General features: G+C 44.7%; 1 protein-coding gene across 9 annotated transcripts in view; it reads right to left on the bottom strand.

Moving 5' to 3' along the window:
• IQCE (IQ motif containing E) overlaps window positions 1–18,440 on the bottom strand; it is a 77,519-nt gene that overhangs the window by 10,372 nt on the left and 48,707 nt on the right. For all 9 annotated transcript variants that reach the window (XM_006167844.3, XM_027768016.1, XM_027768017.1 and 6 more), the window contains 3 exons: window positions 17,452–17,542; window positions 10,535–10,705; window positions 3,973–3,996 (listed from right to left, as the gene is read on the bottom strand). In XM_006167844.3, the coding sequence (XP_006167906.1) occupies window positions 3,973–3,996; window positions 10,535–10,705; window positions 17,452–17,542 (286 nt within the window). The remainder of the gene's footprint in view (window positions 1–3,972; window positions 3,997–10,534; window positions 10,706–17,451; window positions 17,543–18,440) is intronic.

The raw sequence follows: 18,440 nt of genomic DNA, 5'->3' as shown, positions 1-18,440 counted from the left end.
AAAAAAAAAAAAAAAAAGAAAAAAAAAAAAAAGAAATGTGTATAGAGAGCCAGCAGGTAGCATGATGGTGAAGGTGCTGGATTCCCACATGGCCAACCATGGTTTGAGTCCTGGACCCAGTGGCTTAAAAATCATGTTGGGCACATGTGCATGTGTGCCCAAAACCTCAGGAGGAGAATAGAGGAGAAGGGATTGTGGCGTGGGCATCGCCCCGGGGGGTGACTTCTCACTTTCCCTCTCACTGTCTCTTTTCCCCTCTCCAGGGAGTACACGTGTCCTATGGCAAGAACTTAAAAAACAAAACAAAAAGGAAATGTGCATAGATGCTCCATAAATTCTGAAATCAATGCTCTGTATTTAACGGAAACATTGTTTTCTTTTTAAAGACAGAGTCTTGCTTTGTCACAGTCTTCCTGCCTCAGCCTCCCAAAGTAGCTGGGACTATCGGTGTGCATCACTGCACCTGGCTTTTTAGGGCAGGCTGGGAATTGAACCCTGGCATCCCCTGCAGTCTCAGCCTGAGAGGAACAGTGTCAATCAGCATACACCACCATGGCTGGGCCAGAAGCACTCTGTTAGAGAAAACTAGCCCTGGTTAAAATGGTCACAGCTTAACAGAAGACTTGCTGCTTTCAAAACACTTCAGGAGCATGAGAAGCTAGTACACGGAGCCCTGATACAACGTCAGGGTGGAGGTCCAGATGCTCTCATAACAACTGTCAAAAGAAGAAAACACTTTTGTTTTTCTTGAAGCAGGGTGAAAGAAATGTCATAAATACAAGGTTAAGAAACAAGTACAACAAAGGAAGGTGAGAAAACGTCAGTTATTAAGGACAAATAACCCCCTACAAGTACATTGTTTATGGAGACTAACCCAGAAGGTTCACAGTAAAACAGTTAGTTATAGGGTCACTTTTTGCACCAGCTGGAGGGTGACAGTTGTTGAAATTAAACCCACCGAAGCATGACGGAAAGGAGAGTGAGGGCCTCTGTGCCTCTCTGCACTGTTGCCTGCAGCCTTCCCAGCAGCCCTATGGAGCAGGACTCACCGGCATCCCTACTTTCAAGATAAGGAAACTGAGACTTTGGGAGGGGCTACTGGAAGAGAAAGAGCGGAGTTGGACAGACAGCACAGGCTGACCGCCTGGCTTCCGCATGTTATACAGGCCACGGAGGAGTCCCAAATTCATCCAGTCACGTGCTCACTAAAAACGGATCTACTGAATGCCTACCGCATGCCAGCACAATTCTAGGAACTAGGGATACAGTGGCAAAAAGACAGAGGCGTCCCCTGTCTCCACAAAACTTACATTCTAATGGCAGAGGCAGCAATAGGAGTCATTTAAAAAGTAAAATGTCAGATAGGGATAAATGCTATGATGAAAAAAAAAATCAGGGCATGGGGCTGCAGAGTGATGGAGGAATTGGGATATTCAGGGAAGGGTTTCTGAGGGGGCAGCATTTCAGCAGAGACCTAAGTAAAGCAAGAGAGAAAGATAACTGGAAAAAGAGCCTTCTGGGCACGGGGAGAAGCAAGTGCAAAGGCTAGCGGCATCTGGTATTTTCTTTTTTTTGGAGAGGTTTTTGTTATAGGGCACATGCACTCACCAGACAGACAGAGAGAGACAGAGAAATAGAAAGTGAGAAATCACTCCCCAGGGGGGATGGCCATGCCATAATCCCTTCTCCTCCATTCTCCTCTCGGGATCTTGGGCACGCACGCACACACGCCTGGTGTGATTTTAAGCCAACGGGCCCGCGATGCAAACCGCGGTCAACTACATGGGAGTCCAGCGACATAGCCATTGCTAACTGCTGGTCCCTGGCATCTGGTATTTTCAAAGAATTCTGGGAAGGATGAGCAGGGCTGGATGAATAGCTAGGGACATGGAATGCCAGGTCTCCAGCTAGCAACTCTGGATTTGTTCTAACTGCGACAGGAAGTCATTATGGAGTGGTATTAACATTTAAAAATGCCATCCTGGTTGCTGTACAGGGAACAGGCTGTGAGAGGGTCAGGCGACTCATGAGAAGATGATTGTGATGATGTGGGCGAGAAGGCTGGGGTTGAGGCTGCGGTGGGAACAGCCGTAGCATGGCTGAGTTCTGGGTGTGGTAAAAGGCAGAACTCACAGGTTTCATGGGTTGTTTGGTGGTGGAAGTTAAAGAGACGCAAGGATTTCAATGCTTTTGTCCTGGACAAGCAGGAAAATGGTGGCATCACTTCTTCGAGTGAGGAATACCAGAGAAAGAGTAGGTGTGGGGGTAGAAGTCAGATTTCCACTCTCGACATGTTCTGTCTCAGATGAGTTTATACAACCAAATACGATGGTGGCTGGATACATGAATGTGGAAAGATAAGAGGAAAAGGCTGGAGCTGTACTTCAGGGGTCCCCGAGGGCATGAAGAGACAAGGAGAGGCTGCTACAGCAGTGAGAGGGCAGTGGGGAAGTCTGCCCAGTGATAGGTTTTATCATGGACCTGGTTAGAACTGCCACATGAGTTGACAATAAAAACAGATGGACTTGAAGTCTGTTTTTTTTTTTTTTTTTCTCACTATTTTCATCCTCTGCACCCAACACACCCCTTACTACGGGTACTGGGTAAGGGGAGCCACCTATACAACCCTGCAGCCCTTGGGGTACCACCACAAAGAGGATCCAAGGACTGACCCTGCTGCAGCCTGACATTTTGTGAAGAAGATGGGATGTTGCAGACACAGAGGTGACATGCACAGCCGAGAAGAAGCCTCACAGAAGGTGTTTCAGGAGGGAGTGGTCACTGCTGAGAGGCCTGGCAGGGGGAGGACTAGAAAGGGGCCTCTGAGGTAGGCAGGTAATGGTGCTATCAGAGCAAGTGGGGCCTGGCAGAGTGGTTCAGAGGAGGGAGTGAGGATTGCAGAGTTTGAGCAGGCAAGATCCACATCTGCCCCAACTTCCTTCCCACTCTTACTCCCCATCAAACCCACGCTCTGGGCACACAGACCCACACCCCTTTGACATGCCAGCTCTTCTGCCTGGGGCACTTTCTTTGTCCCTTTCAGTCCAGTGAAATCTTGCTTGTCTTGCAAGGCCCAGTTCACATGTCACCCCATGCAGGGACCTCCTGGCCTGTGTACGTAGGACCGCCACCCCTGTGGCCCTAAACCACTTTCCATCCAGAGCTGTGATGACTTCTTGACCTGTGTGTCTGAGTGTCTCTGAGTCCCCAGGGCCTATCAGACTACTTAACACAAAGCTGATGATCAGCAAAAGTGCACTGAAAGAATGAATGAATAAATAAACTTTGAAAGCGTGAAATTATCCCAATACTTATATATTTCTATTACTTATGTATTTAAAACTTAATGTTGGAGTCTGGTTTGGTTTCATAAAGATGAAGACTTGATGCATCTTTAAATGTCTCCTCAGTTCTTTACTCCAAAGCAAAAATAATGTACAGATAGCCCCTGACCTGCAATGGTGCGAACGCAAAATGCAGTCAATAAACACTGTACTTCGAGTACCCACACACCCATTCTGTTTCCCACTTCCAGTGCAGTGTTCATTAAACTACAAGAGTCAACACTTTACTGTAAAATAGGCCTTGTGTTAACGTGACTCTGTTCAGCAGTAGGCTAACATAAGTGTCTTGAGCACATTTAAACTAGGTTAGTCTAAGCTATGCTGTTTGGTAGTTTAGGTGTATTACATTCATTTTCCTTTATTTTTTTTGGGAAAGAATTATTTTATTTAACTTTATTTATTTATATTTGACCGGGGTTGGGGGGAGAGAACACAAGCCACCAGGTCCAGGACTCGAACTGAGGACGGCCATGTGGGAGTCCAGCGCCCTTAACCACCATGCCACCTGCTGGTCCTATGCATTTACCTTTATGATATTTTTAACTTATGATGGGATAATTGGGATGTAACCCCATCATAAGTCGATGACCATCTATATTTTGAAATTGGTAAAATAAACTTTACTTACCTCATCCAGAACAGCCTGTTCTTTCTGAAATTTAAAAAAAAAAAAGTAAAGTGTGAATTAGCAAGAAGAGAATGAACTTATCACTGTACAGCTTTCTTTCTTGATCTTGTCCCGGCCTTATGTCAACAGGAGATGGGAAATCACAGTCAGGACACGACGGATCCAACAGCGAGACTGTGCTGCTGAGTTCTGTGTCTACCGTTAAGACGGCTGCAAGCTCCGCATTCCCTAGGTTGACCCCCCTCATCCTAGCTGCAGTGCTGAGGGAACAGACTGAGTTCTAATGACGATGTGAGCAAGAACACATGATCAGTAGGATGAGATTCCTTAGGGAGAATGGCAGGAGGTGCCCTGAGTGAAAAGTGGAGGGCGTGTCTGTGTGGCTGGGTTCCCATCAGCCATGCTGCCATCCCCACTCAGAAGGGACTCTAGTGGCCCAACCTGCGCAGCTAAGGAGCATGACCCAGGCTCAGTGTGAGAAAGTCCTTCTCACAACCAGAGCCATCCTGACCGGGGTGTTCTCTAGGACACTGCCTGCTGGTGATGTTACAAAGAGGATTCCCATTCAGGGGTCTGGATCACTGGCCATCAAAATCACCGAGACTTAAGAAAATGGTTTCTTAGGCTGCAGCTGAGATATGCTGAATCACAGTCATTAGAGGTGAAACCTAGGATTATGTGAATGAAATGTAAATCCTTCCAATATGCAACCGCTGAGATTACAAATGTGCATTTAATGACCACAACTAGATGACACATACATTAGCCAGCTGCTTGTCAATATTAGTCAGAGTGCATGGTCCACATTGGTCACAGTAAAAGGATTTGAGATTAAGAAAAAAGGTTGGCCCTGAAGCCTTGTGGTTAAGGGAGCCGGAGCCCACATAGCCGACTGTGGTTTGAATCCCGGCTGTGGCAGCTTGAAAAATATGCCCAAAATTCTGATGGGAAGGAGAACTGGAGAAGGGATTGCAGTGTGGCCATGCCCCACAGTGTGTTCTCTCTCTCTCTCTCTCTCTCCCTCTGGTGAATGCACATGCTCTCTGGCAATTAAGGAAAACAGAAATGGGGAAACAAAAAACTGAGTACAAAAACCAGCTGGATGTAAAAAGAAAGCAGACAAATATGTTTAATAAAAGTAACAATAAAGACTGTGGCAGAGATAGCATCAAACAGCAGATAAGGACATGTAAAAGTAACAATAAAGACTGTGGCAGAGATAGTATCAAACAGCAGATAAGGACGGGCTGGCCGGAATTTGAGATGAGGCGGAGAATGAAAAAACTCTAAATATCAAGAACGAGAAGAGTAAGGGACTAGAAGTGTACGTGACTTGAGAGAGATGGGGACGTGGCAGTTCCGCCGCACACAGAAGCTGATGTTCAGAATCAGTGTGTGCTGGGCCTGACTAACACAGGCGGTTGTGGTTCACTCCCAGTTTGAGCAGATGCAGTGTCACTAGCAGACTGCAAGGACTCTAAGGACTCCAGGCTGCCCTTGGTGGCCTGCTGTGACTCTGAGAACAGTGAGATAGCCCTGACTCCTTAAGTCCAAGCCTCCTGATTTCTAGTCAAATGGCCTTTTAAATACTTTATTCTCAAATATCTCCCTACAGCTTTACATATTTGAACTCAGTATGTATGTGTGTACTGTCTTTTTAGACAGGGTTTTCCTGTGTCACGATCCTCCTGCCTCAGCCCCCTATCTCATTTGTGTTGGACTACAGACACATACCATTGTGCTCAGCTTTTTAAAAAAAATTTTTTTTTTGAGAGGTTTTTGCTACAGGGTGCGTGCGCTCGCCAGACAGACAGAGAGAGACAGAGAGACAGAAAGCGAGAAATCACCCCCCAGGGGGGATGGTCACGCTGCAATCCCTTCTCCTCCCTTCTCCTCTTGGGATCTTGGGCACGCACGCACACGTGCCCGGCGTGAGTTTTAAGCCACCGGGTCCGGGACTCGAACCGCAGTTGACTACGTGGGAGTCCAGTGACATAGCCATTACACTAACTGCGGACCCCAATTGTGCTTAGCTTTGAGAGTGGGCCAGGAACTGAACCTGGGCCCTGCAAGGTCTCAGACTGCTGAGCAGCAACATCTACAGCATGTGCTACCACGTATATGCAGCAGCATGTACTACCATGGCTGGGCTTTGAGTCCTTTTAATGCGGAATTGTAAGATAAAAATAGAAGCTTCAGTTCATGTGCAGCAAGGCATCAGCTACACTTTGTCTCCTTCAGGGGAGAGAGAAGTGACAGCCTGAGGTGAAGGGCTAGAGGGGCTAAGAAGCTGATGGTGAGAAGCAGTGGGAGGGATCAAGGACAACACTGTCAGGGCACTTGTTCAATGTTGTGTGTGTGTGTTTTAGGTTTTTGTTACGGGGGCATGTTCTTGCCAGAGACACAAACAAAGTGAGAAATCACCTCTGAGGGAAGATGGCCATGCCACAATCCTTCTCCATTCTCCTCATGGGAATTTGAGCATGCATGCATGCACATGCACCTGGCATGATTTTCAAGCCTCCAGGTTGGGGACTCAAACCATGGTTGCCATATGGAAATCCAACCCTCCAATGGACACCTTAACTATCATGCTATCTGCTGGCCCCACACTTGCTTAATGTTTTACCTTTTTTTTTTTTCATTTATGACAGAGCACATGTGCATACACATGAGAGAAAGAAAGAGGAGAGAGAAACACTCTAAATATGGCATGGTTATGCTGTGATCCCCTTTCTCCAGTCTCCAGAACAGAACTTGGGCACTTGCACACATGCCTAGAAAGCTTCAGGCTGACCAGGCTGGGGATTCAAACTATGGCTGACATGTGCAACCTGTTTCCTTGGAGGTGATTATTCTGAAATCTGTCTACTTAGCACTCCAAGGGAAGTGACTAAGTGTTTACCCTGTCTTTTTTAGGAGGCCTAGAGTTTATGCCAGCCAATAAGAAAAACTCTTGCTTCAGAAGAGGAACAGCCATCAAGTAGAAAGATGGGATTTGAAAACAGGTCACCTTTTTGCCATTGTCTGAACAATAACTGACTGAAGTGAGGAGTCATAAAGTGTTAGGTGGAAGGTGGTGGGAACAGGACACTCACTAAGGGTCACACTCTCCTTTGACAAGTCATTGGTTAATTACCAAGCGGAAAATGCTTCTTTAAAATGGTGAAAGCGGCCAGCAGGTGGCCTGGTGGTTAAGGCACTAGATCCCACATGGTGACTGCTCAGTTAGAGTCTTGGACCCAGAGTCTTGAACATCACACTGGATACTTGTGCATGCATGACAAAAATCTTAAGAGGAGAATGGAAGGGATGGGCTTGTGGTGTGGCCATTCCTCTGGGGAGGGGGGTGCTTCTCACTTTCTCTCTCTCTCTGTTTCTCTCTGGTGAGTACACATGCCCTATAGCAAAAATCTAAAGTGGTAAAAGCTAGAAGCCTCAATTTTAAGCAATTGATCAAAGTTATTGTAGATGCAAAACCAGGAGATTACCTAATCTCATCTGTTATCTTGAGATGACATTATATACACAGCCTCACCTAGGAGACATCTCATCAAAAATATTTAACCTAGTCAAATCAAGCCTGTAAGCCCAATTTGTCATTTACAGGAAGTAAGAGGACAGAGGAACAAGTCAAATGACACAACGAGGAAACAGTGAGATCTGGGATATAAGACATTTTATGAGACACTAGACTGCTTTCTTCAAAAAGAAAATGTCTTTAACAAGAAACAGAAGGGGGACTATTGTGAACCACCCAAAGGAGAAAACACAACCAAATAAAGGCTTTCATTGAATGTCAATCACAATCCAACCGTGACTAGATCCTAGCTTGAAATACACAGCTACACATGGCATCATAGGATATTTGGATACTTTTTCTTTTAAATTTATTTGTTTGTTTCTTCTATACAAGAGAGAAAGGAGGGAGGCTGGCTATGTAAAGAGGGAGGGAGATTGGTACCCCAACAGGGTCTCATGCTGTGTGTAATCCACCCTCTGCCCCGGCCAGTCAAGATCGTGGGCACAAGTGCACATGGTGGGCATGTATGGGATGCCGACCCAGAACCTTCCCATGTGGCTTCAGCATCGTAGAGTGCTGCATTACTACTAGCCACCATGACTGGTCGACATTAGAAATGTGAGTATGAAGGGCTTTTAGATGATATGAAATTATTGTTAAATACTTTGTTGCAATAATAGTATTGTGGTTAAGTAGGACAAAGTTCTTTTTCTCAGAAGACACATGCAGATGGTTCATAATGTCTAAAACTTATTTTCAAATGGTCTTGGAAAAAACTACACACACACACACACACACATGAAATGGCTAATCATTAACTATTGTTGAATTAGGGTTGCAATAAGAATTAATAGAGTATATTGTAGAATATATTAAATTCTCAACTTTTCTGTAAGTTTTGAAATTTTTCATAATAAAAGCTAGAAGGAAACAATGATTAGAAAACCTCTAGGCCATCTAGTGGCGTGGTGGTGAAGGTGTCAGTTTGAGTACCAGACCCAGCACACTGAGAAACACACTGTGTGTGTGTGCCCAAAATCTCAAAGGAAGAATGGAAGAAAAGGGATTTTTGCATGACCATCCCCCTATGGGAGTGCTTTTTCGCTTTCCTTCTCCCTCTGATTCTGTCTAGTGAGTGCATGTGCTCTCTAGCAATTTAAAAAACGAAAACCAGGGACCAGTGGGTGGCATGGTGGCTAAGGTGCTGGACACTCCCACATGGCCGACCACAGTTTGAGTCCCGGACATGGTGGCTTGCTTTTTCACTTTCCGTCTCTCTCGCTCTCTCTGTGTCTCTCTGGTCAAATTAAAATAAGTGAATGAATAAATAAAATTAAGTAAATATTTTTTAAAAAAACAAAAACAAAAACCAACAAAAAACAATCCTTCAATGGTGGGCCAGCCTGTGATGTGGTTGCTATGGCAACCAGATTTCATGTCTCTTGACAATCCAGTTCCAGTCCTTGTCCCACTGGCTTGAAAAACACACTGGGTACATGTGCATGTGTGCCCAAAATCCCAAAAGGAGAGAGAAACGGAAGAGGAGGAACTATGATGTGACCATCTCCCATGTAGGCTGTTTTTTCAGGACCTCCCTTCAGTCTCTCTCCAGGGGTGAGCGCATGTGCCCTCTGGCAAAATTGTAGAGATAAGCTCTTGTAATATCCAGGCAAGTAGAGACTGCCACAGTTTGTTTAGGGAAGAGACAAGGCCGTGAAGTTTTTTTTAAAAATAACATTGGGTAGATTTTTTTTTTTTTTGAGAGGTTTTTGCTAAAGGGTGTGTGCACTCGCCAGAAAGAGAGAGACAGAGAGACAGAAAGTGAGAAATCACCCCCCAGAGGGGATGGCCACCCCACAATCCCTTCTCCTCTTGGGATCTTGGACACACACGCACACACACCCGGCGTGAGTTTAAACCACCAGGTCCGGGACTTGAACCACGGTCGACTACACGGGAGTTCAGTGACATAGCCATTACTCTAACTGCTGGTCCCAACATTGGGTAGAACTTTAGAACATCTGGCTAACCTAAGGAGACCACGGTCCTTTCATGACTCCATCTCCGGGGCACATAACCCCACAGAGCCACGCCAGGAGCTTAGGAGAGGAGCCCCATTCTCCAAGATCGCACTTCACCCCAGTGCCCCAAGCACAAAGGAACTCAGTGCAGACCTGCAGCTCCTCTCCCAAGCCTGGCTCCACGTGCGTAGCCCAGATGGGGAATCCTCCTGCCCCCTTATCTACAGTCGGTATACAGCGAGGAGCAGCCTGTCAAGGCAGGTTTTTCACAGCCCTAATGAGAAGGTGGACATATTTCTCACTTTCTCTGTCTCTCTCTCTGGTCAAATTAAAATAAATGAAAGAATAAAATTAAATAAATAATTATTAAAAAAAGAAGAAGAAGAAGAAGAAGAAGAAGGACATTTCCCTCACGGCTTCCTCCCACAGAGCCCTGGAAAAGCTGCTGGTTGTGGGTGATTTAAATGTCTCAGTTGTTTTTGGCAAGTAACCTAAGTACTCCAAAATGTGTAGTCAGAACTACGCACATTGCTGACGAGTGGGTCTTTTGAGTATGGGTCGGGGTTGTCTCGAGTCAGTCCGTAGGCCTTGCCTGGCTTCTTGAGCCACCCTGCCAACGGGCATGGCAGATCAAGGGAGTTAATGAGGATTTCTGGGACAGGACTTTGCCTTGTTTCCATGTGGCGAAAATGGAATCCTGCTCCTCCTTCAAGGACTAGCTGAAAGGTAACCCTCCCCTGAGCCACAGGGCCTTCCCACTCTTTTCCAGCACATTCCAGCATCCTCTCCTCTGTGTTACTGGTCTCTCTCCCTCCCTCCACCAGCAATGATCAGAGCATCATTTTCAGACACGTACATTGTCTTTCCAAAATTTCCCATGAGGCTACAGTACCTAGAATGGAGCCCAGCACACGAATGGCAAATGTTGATTGAATGAATATATGAAAAACACAATGGTTTCTGCAGTTAAAAAAAACAATTCATAGTATATGCCCTGGGTCTTCTTGGGAAATCTCACCTTGTGTTTGTATACCTTCCACCAGGCCTGCAGGATCCTGGCAGCTGCATCTCTTCTCCCATCAGGGCAGGGAGAGGGGGGCCGAGAGAAGTCTTCGTCACTTGAATCTGGCTCAGAATCTTGCAGAGAGTGCCTGCTGCTGGGAGGGGATGGAAGGAGTTCTTCTTGGGTCTGCAGGAAATTGAAGTGTAAAAGGATGATGCAGCCGGGGCAGGGAAGATCAGTATCAGGTGAGGGGACAGGATATTACTTGGCACAGTAGCAGGCCACACTTATCAGAGAGACATACTGATTAGAGGAAAAATCTGTAGCTACTCTGTTCGCCACGCTAAATGACAAAAATCTCTGAAGAAACAATGCATGTGTTAGTTTTTCATTAAACTCCCGAAACTCTCCGCCTGGCAGCAATCTCCTGGGAGGAAGAGAGGATGACATCACCCACGGGGCCTGCAAGGTGCTTATTCACAGTGGTAACACACTTTCTAAACACAGCTTGTTGTGTCAGTGTAAGAAATGTTTGGTTTTCTGTGGTTCTTTTTTTTTTCCATCTTTTTAAAGTTTAATATTATACTACAAAAATAGGCTTTCTGAGATTAAAGACAGTATATTTTGGCTTGGTTCTGAAGGTAAAAAGAAGCAGAAATTGTAATGGTGACCATCAATATAACACTGACTTTTGCCACTCATGGGTCCAAATTTATTACCCACAAGGACGCTTCTCAATAAAAATAATACCATTGTACAGTTTTTTCTCATATAAAAAATGCAAGCTCAGTAGAGATCTAAATTGTTGCAGAAAATCTTGACATGGTAAGAGAGGCACAAAACTGCTCAACGCCCAGGCCTAGGCCAATGCCCAGTGCCAGGGTCTCACCATTGCCCTGAACAATGCACTCAGAATGCATTGGCCAGTGGATCAACTGGGCTTTTTTCCACTTCTGCATTTATGATACTTTGACATACTGGGGCCTTGCTGATGTGGGAGACATGGCCCCTTCCAGGCTGACCATTCCTAGAAAGTAAACGAATTGTCGGCAAAGATGACTTTCGTACACAACCAATCCGATACCCACACCCCCAAACCACCTCCTTTAGAGAACTCATACATCAAGCCAATATTCCTCATGCCTTAAATCACCCAGAGCCAGAGCCAGGGCCAGACTAGAGGACCCCCCTCACCACCACCATGGTCTTGATTCAATCAAAATTGTTCAGACCATCCAATCTATACCCTGCTCAGCTGCTCACTCTGCCTCTCCCATCCCCTCCCACAGTAAAGGCCCTGGCCATGTTCCTTTGCCCCTGCCGCCTCCTGACTGACCCTGTGGCCCTGAGTGACATGCCTTGCCCACTGTTTCTAGAGATCTGTGAGCATAAAGTTCTTTCTCCGTCAGGACAGTCGTTTTTGGGTCTGAATGTCTTGCCGTCCCAGAATGAGACAGAGCCCAGAACACTCTGACACAGCTGCCACTAGAGCTCCTAGGCATGCTCACCACGTACTTTGTGCCCACATTCCTGACACTTAGCTTCCACATTCTGATTTTGTTTGCCTAAAAGCCTCAGATTCTTCTTTCAAACCTAACACATTTTTGGACCTTTCTTCCATTAGAATGAGATAAGAATTCATTAATGTGTGGCCCCTGCCAATGTGATCAAAAGGTAAAATCAGTTACTTAGAAGATAAAGAAAAATTTACTCAACTCTTGGCAGACAGGAAAAAAAAAAAAAAACCCTAAATTTTGATATGCATATGAATTCCTCAGGGCAACTGTTAAGAAAGCTGACTCTCATCGCTCCACTTAAACCTACAATTAATCATTCCACTACGAATGCTGAGCGGTGATTTTATTTAGAAGAACACTGAATACTCCCAATTAATACCACTCTTCTGTTTCTTTAAAATGGAAATGTTTTTTAAGCAGAAGAAACAAAGAGAATACAAGCGCACAATTAAAAACTCAGACAATTCTAAAAGAAAGTAAAAATGTGCTTGTAATCCCACCACAGAGAAGGAGCTATATTTTGGCAGCGCTTCCAGACATTTTTCCAAGTATAATATTCTTAATAAAAAGGGATAAATGTCATGTAGGCTTTTTTTTTTTTTTTGGAGAGGTTTTTGCTATAGGGCTCATGCGCTTGCCAGACAGACAGAGACGTAGAGACAGAAAGTGAGAAGTCACCCCCCAGGGGGGATGGTCACACTGTAATCCCTTCTCCTCCATTCTCCTCTTGGGATCTTAGGCACGCACGCACACATGCCCGGCGTGAGTTTTAAGCCACCGGGTCTGGGACGCGAACCGTGGTCGACTACATGGGAGTCCAGCGACATAGCCATTATGCTAACTGCTGGTTCCCATGTAGTTTTTATTTTGGTGGTGGGAGTGGATTATTTCCATCAACCAATGGGGTCAGAGGCATCCCTCCACAGGCATCTCTCCATGTCAGTACACGAAGATCCCTTCCAGCCTTGAAGATGGCTGCATACTATTCTGCAGAGTGGGTGCACCAGCTCGCGGTAGGGATCCCACTCCAGGGCTCTTCTCCTGCTGCTGCTGTCACCACTGTGAATGAGACTGCAGGGAGCACCTGTGCACTGACTGCTTTGAAGAGACTGGATTACTTTCTTTGGCCCTACTCCTTGAGAGAACAGCGGGAACTCTGGAATCCTTGATGTGCTCTGATCGTGTGTAGGAACACAAAATCTTAAGCTTATATAATAAAATGCCAAAACGAAAAGTATTGAGCATGATTTTGATACCAAACAAAATCTCCTAAAGCCTCGATTGGGAGAAAGGAAGTAACTAATTATGGATGTAATTCTTACAGGAAAATAGCTTACCAGGAGTCTCGATCAACATGGCAACTATGCCTTGAATTGAATTAGTGGAGGATTTACATCCTAAATGACTGAAATTAACACAGAAAAGGCAGCATACCCTGTAAAGATCCTCTAAGAAAGCTTTTGAGCTCATTCTCAATAAAAATAATAACATTGTATAGTTTTTCTCACATCAAACATGCAAGCTCAGTGGAGATCTAAATTGTTGCAGAAAACCCTTACATGGTAAGAGAGGCACAAAACTGCTCAAAGCCCAGACCCAGGCCAACGCCCAGTGCCAGTGCCAGACTCTTCCGAGGGGTCAACACGTGAGAGTTGGGAGGGACAAAAATCATCTTTGCTGATCTGATTTGTGTCCAATTCATGCACAGGGCAGAAATGTGAACTAAGATAATCTTTTCTGTCTTCAAATCAACATGTCGGTGACACAAAAGGACACACTTTTTCTTTCATTTTGAGGATCTACAGCATACCTGGGCAGACTAAAGAGAGACAGAGGAATCTTCAACAACTATTAGGTCATCAGAAAAGTCATGACATGTTTTTCAATGCAAAAATGCATCATGCCTTTTCTGACAATCCAATAGATAAACCCCATACACAAAGCCATTCTTTTCAAATCTATTGTATATGAGAAATATTTTTTCTCTCTAAGGAATATCTGACTTTGAATGGAAAGTTTAAAATTAAGCAGAAATTGGTCCAGCAAGTGGTGTAGTGGTTAAGGTGCTGGACTGCAGTTTGAGTTCGAGACCCAGTGGCTTCAAAATCACGCTAGGTCCCGTGTGCATGCATGCCCAAAATCCTAAGAGGAGAATGGACAAGGGATTATCGCATGGCCATCCCCCTGGGATGTGATTTCTCACTTTCACTTACTGTCTCTCTCCAGCACGTATGTATCTTATGGCAAAAAAAAAACAACAAAGCAAACAGCAGCACTAGTGTTTACTTACTGCTGAGCACCTTTCAGGCCCAGGGTGACCAGAAGTAAACAAGTCACAAGTCAGTGGACAGTCAGTTGTCCTCATGAGCACTCACTTGATAAAAGCTTTACAATTGCCCTTGAGGATGATGTGGAGCTGGGGAGCTCACTCAGGGGAGCTCTGTAACAGGAGATGCCACAGGCACATCAGCGGGACAAAAAGGAGGTCCCCAGGAAGACTCTGATTCTGGGTCATAGCCACCTAGTCAGGCAGTGTAGACAGCCAGGAAAGCACACGGTCTTATGAAAAGTAATAGGCACATAGAGTGGCGAATTCCCTGGACACTGGGACAAATATTCCATATCAGTTAGAATATTATCCAAAGTGCTTGAAAAACTACCCAAGAAACATGCCCAAAGGAGGAAGCACAAAACGTGCACTTTACTGAGCAGTAAAAAATAGTTTACAGGGGCTGGCAGGTGTTGTGGTGGTTAAGGGTGCTGGAATCTCACATGGTCGAATGTGGTTCAAGTCCTGGACCTAGCAGCTTACTTTCTCACTTCCCCTCTCTCTTACACTTTGTCCCTCTCTAGACAAATTAAAATAAATAAATAAATAAATAAAGTTATATAAAATAATTAAAAAGGACATTTTTCAGGGACCAGCAGATGGCATAATGTTTATGTCGCTGGACTCCCACATGGCCGACAGATCACATCCTTGACCTGGCAGCGTCAAACTCACGCCAGACGCATATGCATGCATGCCCAAGATCCCAAGACGAGAACGGAGGAATGCAGTGTGGCCATCTCAGGGCGGGGAGGGGGTCGATTTCTGTCTTTCTGTCTCTCTGGTGAGCACACGCACCTTATAGCAAAAATCTCTGTAAAAAAATATATGTATTTTTTCAGAAGTGATCGAGACAGACTCAGGTTGTTCAACCCTCACACTCATCTGCAGAGCATGCCAGAATCCAGCTCACCTAACAACCTACTGGGGACCCAGTGAGCTCACACCTGACACCCATGGGGTACTGTCTGTTTTTGCCAGATCGGCAGTGCTACATTCTGTCTCAATTTGTTAATAAAATAAAAATGTGTCAATTGGCTTTTCCAAATTCCCTTTTAGTTTCTTTTTCTTGTGATAAAGTTGAAGCAGACATTGTCTCATGCTAGAAGAAGGCTGAAAAATTAAGAATCCAGGGGCTGGCAGATGGTGTGGTGGTTAAGGGTGCTGGACCCCCACATGGCCAATCACGGTTAAAGTCCCAGATCTGGCAACTTGCTTTCTCACTCCCCCCACCCCTCACTCTGGTCAAATTAAAATGAATGAATAAATAAATAAATAAATAAATCAAATAAAATAATTATTTTTTAAAAATTACGAGTCCAGCTAAGTAAACCAGCCTTGGAAGACAAAGGCCATAGATTTAAAACATATCAAAGGGACCAGCAGTTAGCGTAATGGCTATGTCGTTGGACTCCCACATAGTCAACCGCAGTTTGCGTCCCGGACCCGGTGGCTTAAAACTCACGCCGGGCGCATGCACGTGCGTGTGCATGCCCAAGATTCTGAGAGGACAATGGAGGAGAAGGGATTGTGGCATGGCCATCCCCCCTGGGGGAGTGATTTCTCGCTTTCTGTCTCTCTGTCTCTATCTGGTGAGTGTACACGCCCTATAGGAAAATAAATAAATAAATAAATAAATAAATAAATAAAAATAAAAACGTCTCTAAAACAAATCAAAACAATGAAAAACCACATTTTTATTTTCAATTATCTGCAGATAAACTCTATCCTGCACCCTTGCTAAGTCCCATTCTCCTGGAGGCCAATGACAATCTCTGTCAGACTAACTGCTACTAAAACAGGAAGTCATTTTCTGATGGAACTTCATGGCTGCAGTGCATTGCCGGGTAAGGACCTGGCATCCTAGTGGATTCTCAGATCTGTAGCAACCGGGACTGCGTGGAGGCTAATGGAATAAGATTTTCGCCCATCTCTAACATGTGCTCATCTGGACTTGTCCCAAGGTAGATAAAAATGGCCTTAGCTGACATACGTTTACATGACATGCTCCTCTTGCAGCTGCAGGATTTGAACACCTTGGTCTTTCTGAACAGATATCATATCACACCTGCCATCTGGAGAACCCGGATATTCACTGTAAAAAAGGCTCAGTGGAGAGGTGCTTTCTAGTCACCAGAAGTCCAAGTGCAGGTAGTACTAGGCCAACAGGGACCAGAGGTGGCTGTGTTTGTCTCTCCAGAGAGGAGACAGGGGATCCTCAGAGCCACAAAGACTCCACCTCAGCCACAGCTGCCTCACTGGGATGTCCACATGAATGGTGGGAGTAGAGGGGACAGCTAAGGCATGTGTCCAGAGTTGCTCTCACCTGCCTGCAAGTCCTCACCAAATGGTCACCCAATGCTAAGCATGCATGGAACTCAGTGACAGGTGGAGGGCTCAGAAAACATGGACCCTCTGAAGCCTTAGTCATTGTCACCTTCTGGAACACACATTAAAGGATAAACGTACAGTCAGGTCGGCACAGGATCCGGTGGGGTCTCTTTTAAGTATTCCTTCCTCCCCCACCAGGCCCTCTCAAACCTCTTCACCTCCTCAGTAGACAACCACCTGCAGAAAACTAAGCTTTCTGCTTACTTGAGGTTGCTGGAAGATTTTCACTTACCAGCTTAACTATGTAAGACTCCAGTTCTATATCAAGAAGTCATTTCTCTGGCAATTGGAACTCCAGACTTCTAGACATATGGTTTAAGTTATAGAAATTAATTATAAGGGACCAGCAGTTAGTGCAATGGCCTGGACCCAGTGGCTTAAATTCACCCTGGGCGCATGTGCATGCATGCCCAAGATCCTGAGAGGAGAAGGGATTGTGGCATGGCCATCCCCACTGGGAGGTGATTTCTCGCTTTCTGTCTCTCTCTGTCTTTCTGGCAAATGCATGCACCCTATAGCAAAAATCTCTTAAAAAAAAAAAAGAAAAGGCGAAATCAATTATGATAAGGGGAAATTTGATTATCTTGTAATCAAGAAAAAACTCTAAGTATGAAAATAATCAGAACCTTTGTATATCAGCTGACAGTCCCATCAGGCCTATATAGGATGTTAAACAAAAGACAGATATACCATACCTCATCAGTAATTTCCATAGGATCATCTTTTTCTTCTTTCTTAATTTCTTCCAGTTCTTGAAACTTCCTAGTAAGTGTTTTTATTTCTTCTCTAAGGTGAAAAGAAAACAGATGATACCTGACTTGTCATTGTGTGAATGGTGTCCATACTGAGAAACAGCCTCCTTGAGCCATTGGGGTCCTCAGCTATGGCCTGACTGCATAGGGATCCCAGTGCAAGACAGTGCTCGCCACTGCATCTCCCCTCCCCCAGTCTTCACCATTCCTGAAACTTCCTAAGAACTCAAAAAAATATTGCATGAATGATGAATAGGTACATATTGTTTCGGTTTTGTTTTCTTTTTAAATTTTGCTAGAGGGTGTGTGCATTCACTGGAAAGAAAGAGGGAGAGAGAGAAAGAGAGAAGGTGCTCCCCATGGGGGATGATCATGCCACAAACCCTTCTCCATTTCTCCCTTTGGGACTTTGGGCATGCACACACATACACCTGGTGTGTTTTACAAGTCGTCTGATCTGGGACTTGAACTGTGTAGTAGTCCATGTGAGATCAAGTCCCTTAACCACCATATCATTGGCTGGCCCTGTTTGGGGTTTTTAATAAACAACAATGTGATAAAAGGAATTACAAAATATGTCGTTACTACATATATCAAAGGCAAAGCAAAAACAATTCATTCCTGCATAACTTACTCTTTCTGAATTACTTTAATCCTATCCTCCTGCAAAATTTAGTCATGTTTCTCTTGAAAATGTTTTATTCATTCCAGTAATCTATGCCTTATTCTGAGTGCTAAATATTTCTCTTCAGATTTCTAACTAATTCTTTTTTGCAGTTAAGAAAACTGAGATAAAATTTATAACATAAAAATGTACTATTTTAAAGTGTTTAATTCAGAGGTTTTTGGAATATTTACAATATTGTATAACCATCACCATAGTCTAATTCCAGAACATTTCCATCACCCCAGAAAGAAACCCCATACCTATG

Source organism: Tupaia chinensis, unplaced genomic scaffold (genome assembly GCF_000334495.1).
Source record: "Tupaia chinensis unplaced genomic scaffold, TupChi_1.0 Scaffold145208_1, whole genome shotgun sequence".
NCBI lineage: Eukaryota > Metazoa > Chordata > Mammalia > Scandentia > Tupaiidae > Tupaia > Tupaia belangeri.
This window is presented reverse-complemented; position numbering and strand designations above follow the sequence as displayed.